At 38.4% G+C, this 19262-nt stretch overlaps 1 protein-coding gene across 2 annotated transcripts in view; it reads left to right on the plus strand.

The window, feature by feature from the left end:
* Positions 1 to 18932, plus strand: part of MON2 (MON2 homolog, regulator of endosome-to-Golgi trafficking) — a 131345-nt gene extending 112413 nt beyond the window's left edge. Inside the window, exons 27-35 of one of the 2 annotated variants that reach the window (XM_060244981.1) lie at positions 6915 to 7058; positions 7588 to 7605; positions 7883 to 8011; positions 9409 to 9599; positions 11018 to 11078; positions 13955 to 14078; positions 15957 to 16164; positions 16982 to 17064; positions 17593 to 18932. In XM_060244981.1, the coding sequence (XP_060100964.1) occupies positions 6915 to 7058; positions 7588 to 7605; positions 7883 to 8011; positions 9409 to 9599; positions 11018 to 11078; positions 13955 to 14078; positions 15957 to 16164; positions 16982 to 17064; positions 17593 to 17756 (1122 nt within the window). In that variant the 3' untranslated portion in view covers positions 17757 to 18932. The remainder of the gene's footprint in view (positions 1 to 6914; positions 7059 to 7587; positions 7606 to 7882; positions 8012 to 9408; positions 9600 to 11017; positions 11079 to 13954; positions 14079 to 15956; positions 16165 to 16981; positions 17065 to 17592) is intronic. The other variant, XM_060244982.1, reaches the window with a different exon arrangement.
* The last annotated feature ends 330 nt before the right edge of the window (positions 18933 to 19262 follow it).

A 19262-nucleotide genomic window follows, 5' to 3' on the forward strand; every position in this document is an offset into this window, starting at 1 on the left:
CCCCAGTCTCCATCCCCCCCCCCAAAAAAAAATCCAGGGATTTCCCAACCCAGAACTGGCAACCCTCTGATACTCTACCTACCAGGGCTTTTTTTGAGCACAGGAATGTAATTCTGGCTGGCTTGGCATCAGGTGGTGTGGCCTTATATGCAAATAAGTTCCTGTTGTGCTTTTTTTTGCACAACAGCCATGATTAACCATCTATTTCCAGCGATTAAACAATGGAATCCAATCCAAGTGTTCTAATTCCTAACCAGTGTCTTTTTAAAAAGAAAATAAAAGCAGAAAAATCTAATCTTTAACAAAATATTTTCAGAATAAGCCAAAATAATTTCCTTTTAATTCTCCTTTCCCCCATATCCCAGTGTGCCCCTTTTCTTTAACACATAATAATAATAATAATAATAATAATAATAATAATAATAATAATAATAATAATAATAATCAGCCTTTATTGGCATAAAAGAAATGTTATACAGGATAAGAGGAATACCAAATTATACAGAATAAAAATTACCCATAAAATACAAAAGATAGTTAAAATTTAGAAACATTGTTACCAATTAAAACTATGGTTACAAATATCATAGTGGCCAGAAAAATGAACTTGGCTATTTCATGTACACGTGTGTGTGAGTGAGAAATCAAGTCTCAAAGAAAAGAGAGCATAACATTCTCAATGTAAATTGTGCTTGTTAGAAGAATCCTCCCTCCCCAAACTCCGCCCCGAAGAAGGTGTGTGTCTGTGCACTCGAAAGCTTTTAAAACTTTGCTGGTCTTAAAGGAGCCATGAACATTGCTTTCTCTTGCCCTTTTCTGCTCCTTCTCTTCCTCCCAAAGGAGGAGAGTTCTGCCAATGGAGGGAAGCAAGGTTTGGGTTTGTATCTCTCCTGTGCTAGCAGGAAGCAGCAACTAAGGGAGGGATGTGGGTGCGTGGGTGGGTGGGAGGAGAGAGAGAGAGAGAGATTAAGTCTTAAGGAAGCAGGAGAGGAAGCTACATAAAAGTGAGCTGCAATGCAGCAGCAGTGGGGAAGAAAGCAGGAGACAGCCAATTGCTTGTGAATCAGATTTGAGCCCTGCAGGAGCCAGAGCCAGTCTGCAGGCCACATGTTTGACAACTCTGCTCTAATACAACTATTGGAGGTTATGGTATCCTGTCAGGAAGTGCTGCAGTGTTCCAGATTCCATGCACAACTACTTCAGATGTTCCTGCTTCCATACCAAGAAGTGATAGCAATCAAGGGGCATGAAGTAGTTAAGTTGCCAACAACTCTCCAGCAGGAGATCATTTGGTGGCCGGATCCAAACAGAGGGCCAAAAAGGATAATGATGACCATGGATGCAAGCCTACTAGGATGGGGAGCTCAAAGAAGGAATACACAGGGCACCTGGTGTCAAGAGATGACAAACAGCATGAACTTCCGAGAACCCAGAGCCACCAGGCTGGGGTTAGTGGAAATTCAGAATCTCCTTACAGATTGCCATGTGTTAGTCCAGACAGACCACATTCCAGCCAAGGCCTATGCCAACAGGCAAGGGGGAACCTTCAGGTTCCTACATGAAGAAGCATCCACAATGATTCAGTGGGCAGAGAGTCACCTCAAGTCCTTGAAGGCAGTTTATGTAGTGGGCCAGAAGTATTCCCTGTTGGACTGGCTGAGTAAGAAGACATTGGATCAGTCGGAGTGAATGCTGAACAAGGACATTTTCAAACAGATCTGTCCGCAGTTTGGGATGGTGGAGGTGGGCCTCTTTGCAAACAAGCTAAACTGCCAAGTTCTGAGGTCATCTCAAGAAAAAGAAACCCTTTAGCCATTGGAGTGGATTCTCTGAGCTATGAGTGACCTCGGCAGCTTCTGTCACCTTTCCTCCAGTCCAGCTGTTACACAGAGTCATACAAAAGGTCACAGAACAACAGGCAGACACAATCCTTACAGCAGCCTTCTGGCCATGAAGGGCATGGTTTCAAGATTGAAAGGGACTGTCTTCCATTGAAGGAGAACCTGCTAACGCTGGGGATGATAACATACCCCCATCCAGCCTTGTTAAGCCTCACAGCCTGGAGGCTGAACATGAACAAGTATTAGAGCTGGATTGTGCAGAAGGAGCAGTTAAAACCATGCTAGCTTCTAAGAAGGGCTCGACTAAGAGGGTGCATAATAACACTTGGCAGATCTTCAGGACCTGGTGCCTAGACAGAGGAGTGGAACTCTTGTCTTCAGCTGCGGGGCAGGTTGGATAAAGGGGAAAGCACCCTTAGACAGTAGGTTACAATCACTTCAGCAACTAGGGGCTCTAAGAAGGGAAAAACCTTAGCTCAATATCCACATGTTTAAAGGGGGATTTAATTGATAAATCAACCACAGGTTCATAGGTTCCCCACCTTGAACCTTAACCTTGTGCTGAGAGCACCAAGGAACTCTTTGAGCCCATGGCCTCCTGTCCCATTAAGGAGTTGGCTTTCAAGACTATTTTCCTGGCGGGGATCACTTTGGCTTGACAGAACCCTTATTGCAACCATTTGATCTTCTTTTAACTTCAGTAGAAAGATATTGCTCTCTTTTCGCCCATATACAGTAATGTTATTGTGACTAACTTTTACAACCTTGTTATACAATGTAAGTAAGCATTTGTTGACTAAGCCTTTTGTAATGTAGTACATATAGTATTCAAATATGTGACAGATTATTTCTTTTCTCATATCACTGGTTACAAACTATTGGTTACCAGTTGTCTATTGTATTATAATTTTTTCCCTCAATAAAACATTTAAAATTAAAAAAAAAAAATTAAGGACGCTGTCAGTGGATAAGAAGCTCTTCATCTTCCACAGTGACAGGGGGGTCCTGTGACTCAATCCAGGTTAATCCATCCTTCCATAGGACAGAGGAACAACTGCCCTCCTTCTGCCCTAACCCTAAGAATGAGAGGGAAAGGGAATGGCACCATCTTTATTTACCCAGGACTCTGAGCTTCTACCTAGATAGGACCAAACAGTTATGTGAGACTGATTCTCTGTTTGTGTCATTTAGAAAGTCATCCTTAGGTCAGAAAGTGTCCAAGGCCACTTTATGCAGGGATTCAGGGATGCATAATTCTAGCATACAAGGTCCAGGAGTTAGAACAATCTCAGGCATCATGGCTCACTTCCTAAGGGAGGCAGTGACATCAGCAACCTACAAGTCCTTCCCATCTTTAGAGACTATCTGTAAAGCAGCCACCAGAAAATCAGTGCATTCTTTCACCAAACATTACACTTGCTGTAAAGTTTCCTTTCTCAGTAATCCAGGAGTGGGGCATTCCTACTCACCCAAGATTTCTTGGAGGTGTTTTCCAGGATCCTGGGGTGACTGTTTGATAGCAGTGACACTTGCCTCCATGGGTGGTTTAGGGAGGGTTACAGACCATCACTCCAGCGGTAAATAGCCCAGGAGTTCAGTTGGTTTTGTTCTTATTAGAGTCTGATTTTAACATTCCTTAATCGGTTCTGACGTTTAAACCTGAAGAAAATGGAAGGGAGCTTTCTTTCATTCTGTGGGGGAGTAAGGCTTGGAAACAGACTGAGGATAACCAGGACAAGGCCTTCCTCTCCAGGATCAATCAGTTGACTGATCCTGCCTTCAGAGAGGAGGAGCCTTATCCCGGAAGTCAGGAATGTCCCACTCCTGGACCACCAAGAAAGGGAGCTTCATGGTAAGTGAAACAAATATTCTGTTAGCCTTTCATCTCTTCCATATAGTTCTTCATAATATTGTCCCATCTTTTCTTTATTTTGTCCTGTTCAGTTAATGTGTTAGGTATTGTCTTAAAATCCTTTTAAGTCTTCTCTGTAACATTTATCTTTCTGTTACAAACACAGACCATTCTCTTTATGTGGCCAGAATCTGAAATGATCTTAGCTAATAATGATGTTTGGCCTTGGGGTGAACCTTTTTGTAAAGGCTACCTGGAAACCTGGCTTTTCATTCTGTCTATTTTAGCTCTTTTCTATTACTGTTCATTCTTTTCATACAATTCATTCAACCCAGCCAGTCCATTTTAGTTAGCATTTTCTTTCTACAACAAACTCTGAGTCTGATCAAGGTTGTTTCTCCCCCTGGCCTTTTGACACCTGTGCTCTGGATCTGAAAGCAAGATGTGGAGTGTCTTTATGTTGCTCTTTTCCTGTGTTCTAGGATGTTATAAGATGCTAGACATCTATAGGGACCATGGTATAAGAATTTTCCCGTTTGGGTTGTTTGTTCTGTTAGTTCAAGACAGTTCCTACCTATTGCTGTCTGTTCAAATGATATGTATCTGCAGATTACATGATGGGTAAAGTATTTAAATTAAATGTATTATGAAATTGTAAAATTTAAATGTAGAGTATTGTAAGTTTTGTGTGTTAAAAAGGAAATGCTGTAGTTGGCAGCCTATGGGTGGAAGATGCCAGTCACTACCAAATTAAAGTGTTGTTGCTTTCATTTTCCTAAATCATTGTGGGCAATCCCTTGTTTTTAGTGGGAGTTAGAATTTTTTCATACCATTCTACCATCATTAAGGGTGACATTGACCTCTGAGCAAGCCTAAAATTCTGACAAAGTTTTTTGTTCCCCTGCTGTGCACTCATGTCTATCTACTTGTGTCAATTGCACTCATTGTGCTATTGATATAGCAGAGCTGTTGGCATTGTTCCACTCTGAAAATTTTAATGTCATATAATACTGTGTTGCATCAGCACAGTAGGGTATAATGGCAATTCTGTCCCTGTTGAGTAGGTATTGTGAATATACACATTGTGTTGAGTAGGTATTGTGAATACACATTGTGTTGAGTAGGTATCGTGAGTACACATTGTGAATTCTCATCTGATCTTGTATCTTTAGGAATTGCTGTCTGATAAGTGCAAAACAGCTATTCAAAATAAAAATGGATGAGAGGTTCTGGGGAGGCACCATAGCTCAGTGGTAGATCTTCTAGTTTGCATATAGAATGCCCGAAGTTCAATCCATGGTATCTCCACTTAGAAGAATCTAATAGTTAGTGATGTTCTCGACCTCTGCCTGAGACACTGGAAAGCGCAACTCCTTAGACAAGTTTTACCTTCATAGACCAATAGTCTGACTAAGCGTATAGCAGCTTTTATGAGTTCATGTGTGATCTGTGATGATCTTTTCATGCTAATTTTTTAAAATTGACCTTTTAATATTAAATTTTAGCCATATGGCTAAAATTTCCAATTCAGACCAATTCCAATTCAAACAAATTCCAAACAAAAACCAGACAAATTCCAATTTAGACCAATTCAGACAATTTAGCCACATAGCTAAAATTTCCGATTCAGACCCTTGTCCCATATACAGGTTGTTTTTGTTTTGTTTTTTGTCGTCAAGTCATAGCTAACTTATGGTAAGGATTTTCAAGGCAAGAGATGTTCAGAAGTAGCTTGCCATTGCCTGCCTTTGCATCACAATCCTGGTATTCCTTGTTGGCCTTCCAGTTTGGTGTAGCGGTTAGGAGCATGTACTCCAATCTGGTAGAATCAGGTTTCATTCCTACTTCTCCACATGCATCTGCTTGATGTGACCTTGAATAAATCACAGTTCTAAAAAGAGCTGTTCTCTCAAGAGCAGTTCTCTCAGAGCTCTCTCAGACCCACCTACCTCACAGGGTGTCTGTTGTGGGGAGGGGAAGGGAAACCACTCTGAGACTCCAAGTGAAGGGCAGGGTATAAATCCAATATCTTCTCTTCTTCTTCATATACTATCCAGTGTCAACTCTGCGTAACAGCTGAGATCTTATGAGATCAAGCTTGCCTGGGCAATCTAGGTCAGGACCTTACATAGTTACCCCAACTGAAACCACTGCCACCTCATCTCTTTTCCTTCCAAACGTTAATGGTAATGATTGGGGAGGGAGGATGAGTTCCGCTTGTACCATGCAACTGGAACTTTGCCTTAAAGGTTATTAATATTAATAAAGGTTATTAATTGACACCACCCTGGTTGACCCAGCCAGTTGATCTGTATTTTCTACTATAATATTATACCCAAAATTATACCCAGCTCTGTATTAGCCAATTTGGGCTTTTTAGTGATTTCTAGTGATTTCTAGAACTATTCAGTAAACATATAGAAGTCATTCTTAGGTGACTTTGTCTTGTGAAACTGATTGTAATGTACTTAGCTAAAAGCTTATCAGCGATCATTATAAAGCTTCACAGTATTTGATAAATATGTGTATCCAGGAAAAAGCCCAGCAGGAACGCATATGCATATTAAGCCACACCCCCTGACACCAAGCTAGCAGGAATGCATTCCTGTGTGTTTCTGCTCAAATAAGCCATTTGTTTATCCTAAACATGAGCTTTCATAATGTCAGAATTCTACTGAAATTATTCCTTCTTCCTTGCATTCCTTTGATCTTCATTTAAATGTTTCTGTGTAGCCTTCCTGAAGCAGGAGAAAGGCATTGCTAAAGAACATTAAAGAAATATGTCTGAAATCATAAAATTTGTGATTAGAAGTATAGGAAATGCTGAGTTAAATCCAAACCACTGGATAGGATAGGATCCAAAGGTCTCTTCCACTTCTTGGTTGATTCACTCTCTGGTCGAATTCATTGGTGGATAGCTCCTTCTAGATGCTATATTGCAGTGCAGCACTGATATATTGCAGTGCAGCACATGCATTTTAATGGTTTCTTTCATGTTTCATTCAGGCATCAGAAAAGTATTTTGTATTTTGATTCACTGTAAAACTTGCAATTCCAATTTGTTGACTAAGACCTGTGTTAGGATGTTCTCAAGTTCAATAATATTTATTACAACCAAAAGTAAACTTCCAGCAAACTATGTTCAGCAAAATATGTTTTACAGGGATTAAATAAAATGCATGCTTAAATTTCAAAAAATATTTTTAAAACCTTTTCTTTAGGCCATATGTGTGGGTTCAGAAAGCATGCAGATAATGTACCCTGCTATCTTTGATCAGCTGCTGACATTTGTTGAATTTTCCTGTAAACCGCCACAGTATGGACAGCTAGAAACAAAGCATATTGCAAATGCAAAATACAATCAGGTGAGATGTATGTTGTTTTAAATGTTCTGTTTTTTCATTCATTTGCTCCTGAATTTATTAGCATTGCATGAATTATTTTAAATATAATTTTGTCCTGAATATGAACATACTTTTATTACTTGCATAATCAACCAATGAACTTATATTTTATGGAGGGTCACATTTCCAGCTCTTTCCCTTTTTTAAAGCAACAAAACTTTTTTGACATTTACATTCTGCTAAAACAGAAAATAAATGCTTCTGATGAACATTCAGCCAAATTAATATACATTAACCTAACAGAGTCAATATGCATTAGTCTAACAAAGTTGACTTAATGAACCTAAGCTCAGTTTTTAATTAAATATCCCATTTTGCTCTTTATTCTTCTGTTGTATTACAAATGGAGCATGATACCAATGTGAATGTATTCTCATAGTAACCATACTCAAACAGGAGAATGAGTCATCAGAATTTTAATAGGTAATATGCATACATGTATTAATTTTTCTTATTCTATTTATCGTGCAATACAATGGAATCACAATAGATACAACTGTTTGCACCGGTGAGTTAAAATTCCTTATTAAAGATTGTTCTTGGTGTTATCGCTGCATCAATTGCAAAGTTTCACTTACTTAAAATTTACCTTATAAAAATCAGCCACTCCTAGTCACAGTGCTGCAAGTGCGTGGGTTTGGTGCTTTTGGTGGGTTTTTAAAACTTGGATTGCATATTTGTCCCTGTGGAATTTTTGAAAAATTTTGCATGCCATAAAAATGAGTTCAATACAAGGATTGTTTTCACCCATGTGTCCATTTGACATTCCAGTCTTTTATTTCTAGGCGGAATGGGTAGCATTGAATTATGTACCATTTGCTGAAAGATCTTTAGAAGTTGTGGTAGACCTGTACCAAAAGACAGCTTGTCACAAAGCTGTTGTAAATGAAAGAGTCCTTCAGAATATTATCAAGGTAAATATTAATATATATGAAATAAAATGGCTGTTATGTTATTAAGCAACTTTAGCATTCATTGCAGTCTCTAGGTTGAGTTTGGGATCTAGATCTCCTGTACACCCCTGAGATTGGTTTTACTTTGACTTTAGCAAAGGTGGATCCATCACAATATTTATTTGCACAATCAAACACTTCAAGAAGTTGGTGCAACTATTCTGGCCATTATTCAACTTTCCAATCCGTTAGAAAACAACTCCTTTCTCATGTGTTAGACTGTATTAAGCAGAAAGCAGTGATGTCCCACATTAAACTGCTAATAATGTAGCTTTGGCATTTTCTGTTTGTGATTAAATAAAACTTGCAGACAGTTGACATATTATTAATAATCAGTATATTTTATTTCAGTACACATTTCTAAATGTTTCCCCTGCGATGCTTGGGTATATGGTATATGTGTGTGTCTGTGCCAATTAGTGCATGCACATTAGAGGCTGGTCTCCAACAAAAGACTATTAAGACAACTTTCCAACTCCTAAAAGTTGGCATCGATAGTCATTCAGTAGTAATCGTATTTAGTTGTCCTTCTGAATCTTAATAGATGCATCCGTTCTTTGTAGCATGTTTATTCTTGGGGCTATTCCTTTTCCTTAATAAGAGGTGCATTTCTTTATTCTTACATCATTAAGACCACTTGTGTTTCACTTTGTAGCACTGCAAAACAGAGGGTGTTTATAAAAGTGACTGTAAAGACTAGTGTATATTTTCTTAAGCTTTCTGCAAGTTTATCTTGAGTCTTCCTGTATTTCTTGGGTCTTTCTCCTTTACCAGATATTGAGTGCAGACAGAGGCCAGCTTGTGTTAGGCACCAGGGACAAATCAGCAATTCTTCTAGTTAGTATACTGTCCCTCATAGCTTGCCAGTAGGATTCCTGACTGAGCTGACAGAGATAATCTTAGATTTGTTTCTGTGAACCCAGGGATGATTGCCCTTGAGGATTTCAGCATACAAGCCAAGGCTGCCCTGTCAAGCTGAGAGCTTCATACCCATATCACTGTCATGGGCCTGTCTCAGGTTGTGATGGTCCAACACATGAAAAAGAGTATATACTAGACCTTTTCTTCCTGCACCATGCTAGACATCTGAGTAAAGGGCTGGATAACTAGCCCTTGTCATGGTCAGATCACTATCTTCTGAAGGAATGGTTGTGCTTACTGCCTTCCCTCTGGATCAGTTCAGATACTTTCCACTTGGAGGCTAATGGTTCCCAGGTTGCTGTGGATGGGCTTCAAGGTTTTGTTAGAAAGAGTCATTGTGGCAAATTCAGGGACTCTTCTACTCTGTACTTTTTAGTAACCATGTCAATATCTTGTTCGTTAATCTGTGTAAACATAAAATTCTATTCTTTTTGCAGACTCTGAGGATGCCACTTAGTTTGAAGTATGCTTGCCCTTCAGAAAGTACATGGAAACTAGCAGTTTCATCTCTTCTTAAAGTTCTCTCCATTGGACTGCCAGTTGCAAGGCAACATGCCTCCTCTGGAAAATTTGACAGCATGTGGCCAGAGTTAGCCAGCACTTTTGAAAACTTTTTATTCACTAAAAGGTAAAGTGCAGAACCATGTTTTGAGGGCAACACTGAAGGAATTAAAGACATTTTATATAAAATATATTGAATATTATTTGTGAAACTGGCCTTGACATTTAAGATGTTGTTTGTAGCAAGTATATGCATGCACACACTTCAGTGGTATAAAGTTGGTTCTGACTATGCTCAGTTTACTCCTCTTTCCATCATAAATAAACCTTTTTCTTGTTCTGTTTAGTCTCTGTTCTCTTCATTGGTATTAAGGGCAGAAAAGGTACTTATCAGATTTACCAAAGCAGGGGAGAGGGTACCTCAGAAACAAAATCATAATCTATATCCAGGGTGACTAACAGTAAATTGTTCCAAGCACTGGCAGGCCAATAAATAAACATTGCTTTGGCGTCTTTCTCAGGTGTGCTTGGTGTTGTGACAGGGAAGTGTGGTGTGTGTGGGCAGACAGACCTCAGTTAATCCCAGAATTAATCTTGAGGGCAATGGCATTGGACCTTGTGTGTGGGTTTTCCTGCCTAAAATATTTTCTTGCCAGTTCCAGCTACCTGAAACCATTACACTCTGCCAGTTTTGGACTAGATAATGTAACCTAAACTGGCCAAATGAATAAGGGTGAAATAATACTAGTCTGTTTCCACTATAATAAAATGCAGGGCTTTTTTTGAGCAGGAATGCAGTTCTGACTGGCTTTGTGTAAGGGGGTGTGGCCTAATATGCAAAGTAGTTCCCACTGGGCTTTTTCTACAAAAAAGCCATGTTAAGCAATGGTGATGTCAGGAGTATGGCCTAATATGCAAATAAGTTCCTGCTGGGCTTTTTCTACAAAAAAAGCCCTCATAAAATGTAATATTTAGAATTGCCTAATTACTCTGTCCTTGCATATTTGTAGTTGAATCTACTGAGTAATTTGTGTTAAATGAAATAGTGGGCATAATACTATGTCTGATGTAAATGAGATTGGTTTCCTTTCGGGTTTAACTTTGTATTGGTGACTGTATTGGTCCACTGTACAATCCAGCAATTCAAATCCCAGGTTCAAAATAAGTTTATTGGATGAGATTTAACATTGTTTCTCCATTTGTAGAAACACTGTAGACTTAGTTTGCTGAATAAATTACAGAAGGACTGTAAACCATCGAGAATGATGATAAAGGGGTTACTCAAATATAGTGTGTGCACATGAAAGTCATGTTTTAATATTTGGTTTGGCCAACAATAGCCACACCGCTTCCACCTCTATTTTCCTGAATTTCAGGGAGCTGCCATTTTATTGATTATTTATATTATTATTTCAGAGACTCTGACCATATCATAAACATACAGTTTTAATTAATGTCTTTTTAAATGTATTTGTGCATACAGCTCTTAAATTTCTACATTAGATTGCGTATAAAAGTGCAGTTATATTCTATGTTGTCTTTCAGTTCACCTCCAGATAATCTTTCTATTCAAGAATTTCAGAGAAATGAAAGCATTGATGTTGAAGTAAGAATATATTTTCTACTATATGTATGAGCAACCTCGAAATATATGCTACCAAAATGCGATTGTACTATTTTAAACTTTTTTTTCAGTGAAGCATAGGGAGAACTCAGTGATGAGTGTGGCTGACTTTTGATGTCGAAAAATCTATTTCTGACAGCTCTTTATATCCACTGAAATGTGAGATTGGTCCAGATGGAATGGAAATGTACAAATTTGTATTTCATACCATTTTTTCCACCTTGGATTTGCTTGAAGTCATATCGTACATTAAATTTCCTTGGAAAAATTGTTCATTCTATTGCCTAGGAATCTAATACTTTTAACAGTTCGGAGTAGCCATTAAAGACCACCTTGAAAACAAAATGCTTGTTTGGATTTAATTGCCTTCTGTTAATTCTCAAAGACATTTACCTTTTGGGTCTTTCAAGCTGAAAAGGGGCTTCAGAGAATATCCCTGGGTGCACTTGCAGCTTGGACTTGATGCATAGACATTACCACAAATTAATACTTTTGAACAAGGCAACTAGTTCTCCCCATATGTGGTATGGAGAGGAAAAACGCAAAATGGAGCTGGGTCAACATCATGTGTATTAATGATGCCCTCTTGGTTGGTAATAGCATCATGTGTATAGTTATGAATATGTCTTCTGATAAATAGAAGCAATTTTTATCCTGGTACTACTGTTCACCTCATATATACTAACAATAATATAGAAACCCTTTAATATTATAAACCATGTCACACCTTCCAAGTTTTAATAATTGGCATCCAGGAAAATAAGCTATTCTTAAGGAACCTTGTAGAATGAGCCTTGAAATCTCTTATATAAAGCAGCTGTTACTTCTTGTTACCATAGAGCTTAAATACATTATATTATTCATTTTTGCTAGCATGGTATAGCTATTTAAGACATCAAAGAAGTTAGAGATCTGACTTGAGATATAGACTTTTAAGAAATGGGGTTGCTGCTATGTTGTGTTAAATTTGAAGCAATTTAAGCTTTATAAATAATGACAGAAAAATAGTATCGGAGTTTCAGAACATTAAAACATCAGTGTAACATGAATTCGATGAACTGTATAACACCAAAACCAATATTTATTATTAGCATGAATGTGTGTATTCTGCAATCCTTTATTTTATCTTTAGTTAATGCTAAGGTTGTTTTTCCTACAGTTGCATGTGCTGTACTTGTCACTTCTACTCAGGGCCAGCCCATCCATTAGGCCAACTAAGCACTTGTCTAAGGCTATGGCAGGGCAGGGGGCGCCAAATTTGGCCCTTCCCCCTCCCCATGCCCTAGGCAAATCCCTCATTTACCTAAGGGCCGCACTCCCCAGCCTCGTCCCCCCTCCCTTCTCCACACCATTTCAATGTCTGGGAAGGGGCGGTGGACTGCCATGGCTTCCTGGGTGATTTAAAGCCCCCAACACACACCAATCAGCTGATTGGCAGGTAAAATAGTATCATAGGCTCGCGGCTCCTATGCCGGCCCTCCGGTATGATCAGTATCAGTGCAGGGTGAGGGCCAGCTGGAGTAGTAGCAGCAGGAAGGAATGGTGCCAAAAGAGTAGGCACAGCCACTGCTGCCACTACCTCCTCCCCCCCCCCTTCCTTCCTGGATCACGATCCTTTAAATTGCCTGGGAAGCTGCGGCGGTCCACCACCCCTTCCCAGGCATTGGAATGGGGAAGGGAGGGGGGAGGTGCCTGGGGAGAAAGGGAAGAACCCCCACATGCTGTGGGCCGCAGCCCTCAAGTGGGGCAGGGTGCAGCTCCATGGAGGGGTGTGAGCACAATGCTGTGGAGGGGGATGGCGGGAGGTAAGTCTGCCTTGGAGCACCATGCACCCTAGGGCTGGCCCTGCTTCTGCTATATGCACACTTGGCCACTGTACTGTACTTGTCACTTCTACTATATGCACACTATTATTAATTAGTGTTCTATTTGCATGACATTTTGTCATTGCATGACAATTTTATTTCTCTGTCTCTATGCCCCATCTCAAACACACTTGGTTTATGCACATACTGGTCACTTGGCCCAGATCAGTGTCCCGTAATCTTTTTAAGCCTACAGACATCTTTGGAATTCTGACATAATAGGCAGGTGCAGCCACAGAGCCAGTTTGGTGTAGTGGTTACGTGTGCAGATTCTTATCTGGGAGAACTGGGTTTGATTCCCCACTCCTCCACTTGCAGCTGCTGGAATGGCCTTGGGTCTGCTATAGCTCTTGCAAGAGTAGTCCTTGAAAGGACAGCTTCTGTGAGAGCTCTCTCAGCCCCACCTCCCTCACGGTGTCTGTTGTGGGGGAAGAAGATAAAGGAGATTGTAAGCTGCTCGGAGACTCTGATACAGAAGGGTGGGGTATAAATCTATGGTCTTCTTCTTCTGCCTCATAGTGACATTTTTGATGCTGTTGTGGCAACTGTTGCCAAAGCAATGTTTTTAAAATCTGCACAGCCACTCAGAAGTCTTGCTGGGCAAAAACCCATCTGGCCCTGCCCACTGGGTGCCAGGAAAGGTGTCAGTGGGTGTCATAGTGCCCCTGCCTATCACATGGAGGACCCTGGTCTAGAAGCTTTCTATAGAGAAGATTTTCTTTATACTCAAGTTTTATTGAAAATGTTTGCTGATAATATTCTGTGTGTTTGCATGAATTGCCTGCGTATTTATGTTCTTTTGCTAAATAATTTTATTTAGAAAATGTTATGTTACCTTTCTACCCAGTAAAGACCCACCGGATGGCACATAGAACCTCACATATACATTGCAGTAATTATATCTAAATGTTACCAGGGCATGGCAGTGTTACCATTACCAGTGGCAAGATCCTTTCTTTGCCGGAACTTCCTCATATGCTTCATCTTTTACAGGTTGTACAGCTCATCAGCACAGAAATACTGCCTTATGCAAACTTTATTCCTAAGGAATTTGTTGGTCAAATTATGACTATGCTTAATAAGGGCTCAATACATTCTCAGTCTTCATCATTTACAGGTATGTTGCTTGAACAATAAAGTATTGTAAAAAGACACACGAAAGCATGCCTGTTGTAGCAAATATTGGTCAGAAGAGACTGTATGTCATATGCAGTAAGTGCATACCCATGGCATTGACACATAGAAGAGCACAATGACTGGGAGCACAACAAGCCCATTTATTCTCAATTTTATGCACTTTATGTAGTTGTATTTTTCTTTTAAATGGTTGTGGTGACTTGCATTTTAACATAAGGAATATTTACTTTTAAATGTAGATTCAGAAATATGCTACATTTTCCTTCATCTGATAGGAAATTTAGAATTTAAATACCCTAGGGACAGGGTGAGGAGTATAATCAGTTAAGAAAACAAATTTGAGTCCAACACCTTTATGAAAAACAAAGTTTTATTCAGGTTATAACTTTTGTGGGCAAATACACTTCTTCCAAGTGTACTTGCGCACAACAGCTTATACCTTGAATAAAACTTTGTTGATCTTAAAGGTGCCACTGGACTCAAATTTTGTTCTGCTGCTTCAGACCAACACGGCTTCCCACCTGAATTTATCAGTTAGAAAGTTGGAAATAGAATGACCTATTATGTATCACTTCCTGAGTTAGAAGCCTGATATTCGTTCGCTTCTAATCAGTATCCTGAATACGCTTATAGTCACAGAATCATAAAATTAGATGGTACCTCAAGGGTCATCTAGTCCAGCCCCTTGCACAATGCAGGAAATTCACAAATACCTCCCCCCCCCCCAAGTTCACAGAATCATCATTGCTCTCATATGGCCATCTAGTCTCTGTTTAAAAACCTCCAAAGGAGAACCTACCACTTCACAAGGAAGCCTGTTCCACTAAGGCACCACTCTGTCAGGAAGTTCTTCCTAATGTTGAGCCAAAAAACCCTTTTGATTTAATTGCAACCCATTGGTTCTGGTCCATCCTTCTGGGGAAACAGAAAACAACTCCACACCATCCTCTATATGACAGTCCTTCAAGTACTTGAAGATGGTGATCATAGCCCTTCTCAGTAATCTCCTTTCCAGGCTAAACATACTCAGCTCCTTCAGCCATTCCTGGTAGGATTCGGTCTCCAGACTCCTCACCATCTCCACATGTTCCAACTTCTCTATATCCTTCTTAAATTGTGGTGCCCAAAACTGACTCTAGGTGAGGTCTAACCAGAGCACAGTAAAACAATACCATCACTTTGCATGATCTGGACACTATACTTTTGTTGATGCAGCCCAAATTTGAATTTGCCTCTTTAGCTATGCATCACACTGCTGACTCATGTTCAGTGTATTGTCCACTAAGACTCCTAGATCTTTTCACACATACTACTGCCAAGACAAGTCTCCCCCATCCTATAATGACACATTGGATTTTTCCTACCTAAATACAGAACTTTACATTTATTCCTGCTAAAATTCATTTGTTTTAGCCCAGTTTTCCAATGTGCAGTAAGTACTGGTTTTTGATGTTATTATGTTCTTATCTTGCTTACTATGTTGCTTACTGATCAATTAATATGTTGCAATATTTATATCATGTTGTTTAAAAATATTGTAGAAGAAATTATCAATTTTCCTTTCTCAAAGTCAGTGGAACCCAAGGGACCTAACCCAAAGCAAGTAGTTGTGCAAGTACCATTGAAATCAAGTGGTTAGTTGCAATTAATTTGTTTACAAAGAAGCGTGAAGAATGGCTTGCGTTAATTTGGGGACAATCAGTTTATTGATCTGTTGTTCAGATTTGTGTGTTACAGTGCAAAATAAAGAATATTACCATAGAAGTTCATTACTTTTTTCTGTGTGATCTGATATGCCTGGCTTTTGTAATTGTTGTCTTTTATAAACACTCTTCTTTTTTTTTCTTTTTTTTTATAGAAGCAGAAATAGATATTCGTATGAGAGAAGAATTTTCTAAGATGTGCTTTGAAACATTGCTTCAGTTTTCATTCAGTAATAAAGTAACAACCCCTCAGGAAGGTTACATTTCACGAATGGCACTCTCTGTTCTCTTAAAAAGATCGCAAGATGTACTGTATCGCTACATAGAAGATGAAAGACTTAGCGGCAAGTGTCCCCTTCCACGGTATGCACTTACGCACTGTTTAGTTTTTTAGACTTTCAAATGTAAAGTGTGCTTATAATAATAATAATAGGCTCAGAGTGGCTTGCAACATATAAAATTACAATTTACAATATAAAACATCAATACAGTTCAATACATAATTCAGAAATAAAACCAACACAATTAAAACTATCATTTGCAATTAAAATTAACAATTCTAGAAGATGTAATGCAGTAAACTGTGTTTTAAAGAACAATGTAAGGATAATTCAGAGGTTATAATATCTTATATATTAATAATACTTAGTGTGAAATTGAGAGTTGCTGTTTTAGTGAAAAGCACTTAATAGTAACAGTCCTTTTCTTGACTTCTGAACTCTGGAATTAATGATCGAAAGAACAGATGAGCTGAAGGGCTTGTGTTCACTCAACAGGATTTTGATATTTCTTTGAACAGTAGACTTCCATATCCTCGCACAAGCTTTTTTTTTTTAAATTGGTATGGAGATTGCTCTGTCAGACAGAAACACTAAAACCCCATTTGATGGTAGTACAAATCTCAGCAAAAAAATGCATTGTCCGTCTTGTGCACTACTGCTTGCTTGAAGATGTTTTTTCTTCAAGCCGCCCTGAGCCCGTTTGGGGAGGGCGGGATATAAGTGCAATAAATAAATAAATAAAATAAATCTTTATGTTGAACTGTGTCCTGAAAATGAGCAATGTATTCCATCCTACTGCTGATTTTTGTTTAGAGGTTTACTAAAATGTATTTTTAGATAATTAAATGCTGCATTGATTAAAACTATCTGAAAACTTATTTTTTTCCTCCCCTTTATAGGCAGCAAGTCACAGAAATAATATTTGTCTTAAAAGCTGTCAGTACACTCATAGATTCTCTTAAGAAAACTCAGCCTGAAAATGGTAAGTAAAATAAGTATAATTATTCTGTACAATATGCTCTTAGATGATAAATTATGACATCCTGTCTTTTAATTTATACACAGCTTTAAATCATCCTCTGTAATTCTTCATAAAATAGAAGAAAAAATATTATTCTAACCTGGTTGCTATAATGGAGAACTGAAATTACAAAGTTTGCATGCTTCTTAGTTGCAATAACACATTTAAACACTTAAAACATTTATTGTATTTTATATGCTTAATTCAGTCATTGTCAGCATATTGTCATTGTGAATAGCATTTCTCCTTCTGAGGTGGAAGATACCTTGCTGCGTGGTTTCTACCATCCAATCAGGGAGGCAGGAACAATTTCTTCCAACTTCCTTGCCTATCTGTTACTTTTATTGACTGAATTAAGATTGGGGCAGGGGACTTACCTTTCTGTGGATCATCAGTTGCTACAAATCTGCTTTTCTTGGGTTTCAGTTAGAATTTGTTTCCTTCTTAAACAGAGCACTAGAAAAATTACATATTGCCTTTTTCTTACAGTTGATGCTAACACATGGGCACAGGTTATTGCTTTGTACCCAACGTTAGTAGAATGTATCACCTGCTCATCTTCAGAAGTCTGTTCTGCTCTCAAAGAAGCTTTAATTCCCTTTAAGGACTTTATGCACCCACCAGCATCCAAGGTACAAAATGGAGAGTCTTGACCAAATAATTTTTTTTATTTAGAATGAAAAAGTACACCTTCAAAAGAATGTTTATTCTGATGTGAAATGCCTCCAAGAAAATCTCTTGTGACTAATACTTGGCAAGCAGTAATTGACCACCTTTAAACTGTACTAACAAGAACTAAGTGATTCATATCACTTCAAGCTTGTATCTTAAATGTTTCAGGCCAAGTAGCAGTGCCAGCCTTTGATTTGAGTGGAATCAATTTTAGAGTACAGTACTTGCTACACTATCTTGAAGTGGTGACTGAAAAGTGGGCTTATGTACAGCTTGTTGTGTATGTGTTAATGATGTAATTAAGGGGGGACTTCAGTTTATTGGGATTTATTGGGTGGTTTTGCACCGTTTTTCAAGTACAAAATTGTACTAAAATTTTATGCAAGATGGTACTGTAACATTCCACATTATCTATAACCAGCCTTTGTAAACAAAGGGAAACTGTACTTGTGTGTATAATAAATAGTACAGTTATGTAAAAAAAGTTGCATTATTATTTAAATTCTTTTTAAACATTGATAATGTTAAAAGCGTGAAAATGTATTTATTATGAATACAAAGTTGTATGCTTGCATTTTTACTTAAAATTTGCCTTCTGTGTTGGCAGATATGCTCATTCATATCTGATCATGCAGTTGATTTTTCTTCTTTTTTGGCATATTTGAATGTATCTTATCTGTGGCCGATGGATAATAATTCTTCTAACAGGATATATGAATATAGTGGCAAACAGTCTATGAGCTGCCATGTTGACATAAATGAATTTGAATAGACAGAAAAAATACATGTAGCACTCCCAACACTACCATACCTCATCTCACTAAATAATAGTTTTAGTTGTTGGCCCATTTTTGTAGGCAGCTCTGCTTTATTAAAAAGGCTTCCTATTTTAAACATCTATGTCATTTTTGTTTTTTGCCTTAAAAGGCATTGGTCCGTATTGTTAAATTATGACTAAACCAAGATGATTTCATATATCAGCAATATTTTACTTGTATGGTTCATTGTTTCAATAATCTTAAGTGCTTTGTTTTGTAATGTCTTTTCAAGTGAAGAATAACTGTTCTACTCTTTGGAGTATAAAATGTGTGTGATACAAACCAAGAAGTGTATTTTTGAAGATAGTTTAGAGATTATAGTAAACTGTCAAAGAAAAATTGTTTGTTTCCCTTTACTATACTATGAAGGGCCATGAACTGAGTATTTCTTTGAGTCCTTTTCAGTGTTGAATGTGCAGTTTTAAATGTATATTTTTATTCTAGTTTGGACAATACCACCACATGCTATACAGCTGCAGAATTCTAGTTGTTTCCTAAAGTGAGTTAGGACTTCAGTAAAACAATGCAGATGGCATATTCTACAGATACATTTTGACTACTAGACCACAATAAATATTGTTGCAAACACTATGCATCTGCATTAGCCACTCTGTGTGGCAGAGCTCCATGTTCTCTCCCCCAAGCCTCCAATGCAATGACAGTTTTTTT

This window comes from Heteronotia binoei, chromosome 8, assembly GCF_032191835.1.
Source record: "Heteronotia binoei isolate CCM8104 ecotype False Entrance Well chromosome 8, APGP_CSIRO_Hbin_v1, whole genome shotgun sequence".
Lineage (NCBI taxonomy): Eukaryota > Metazoa > Chordata > Lepidosauria > Squamata > Gekkonidae > Heteronotia > Heteronotia binoei.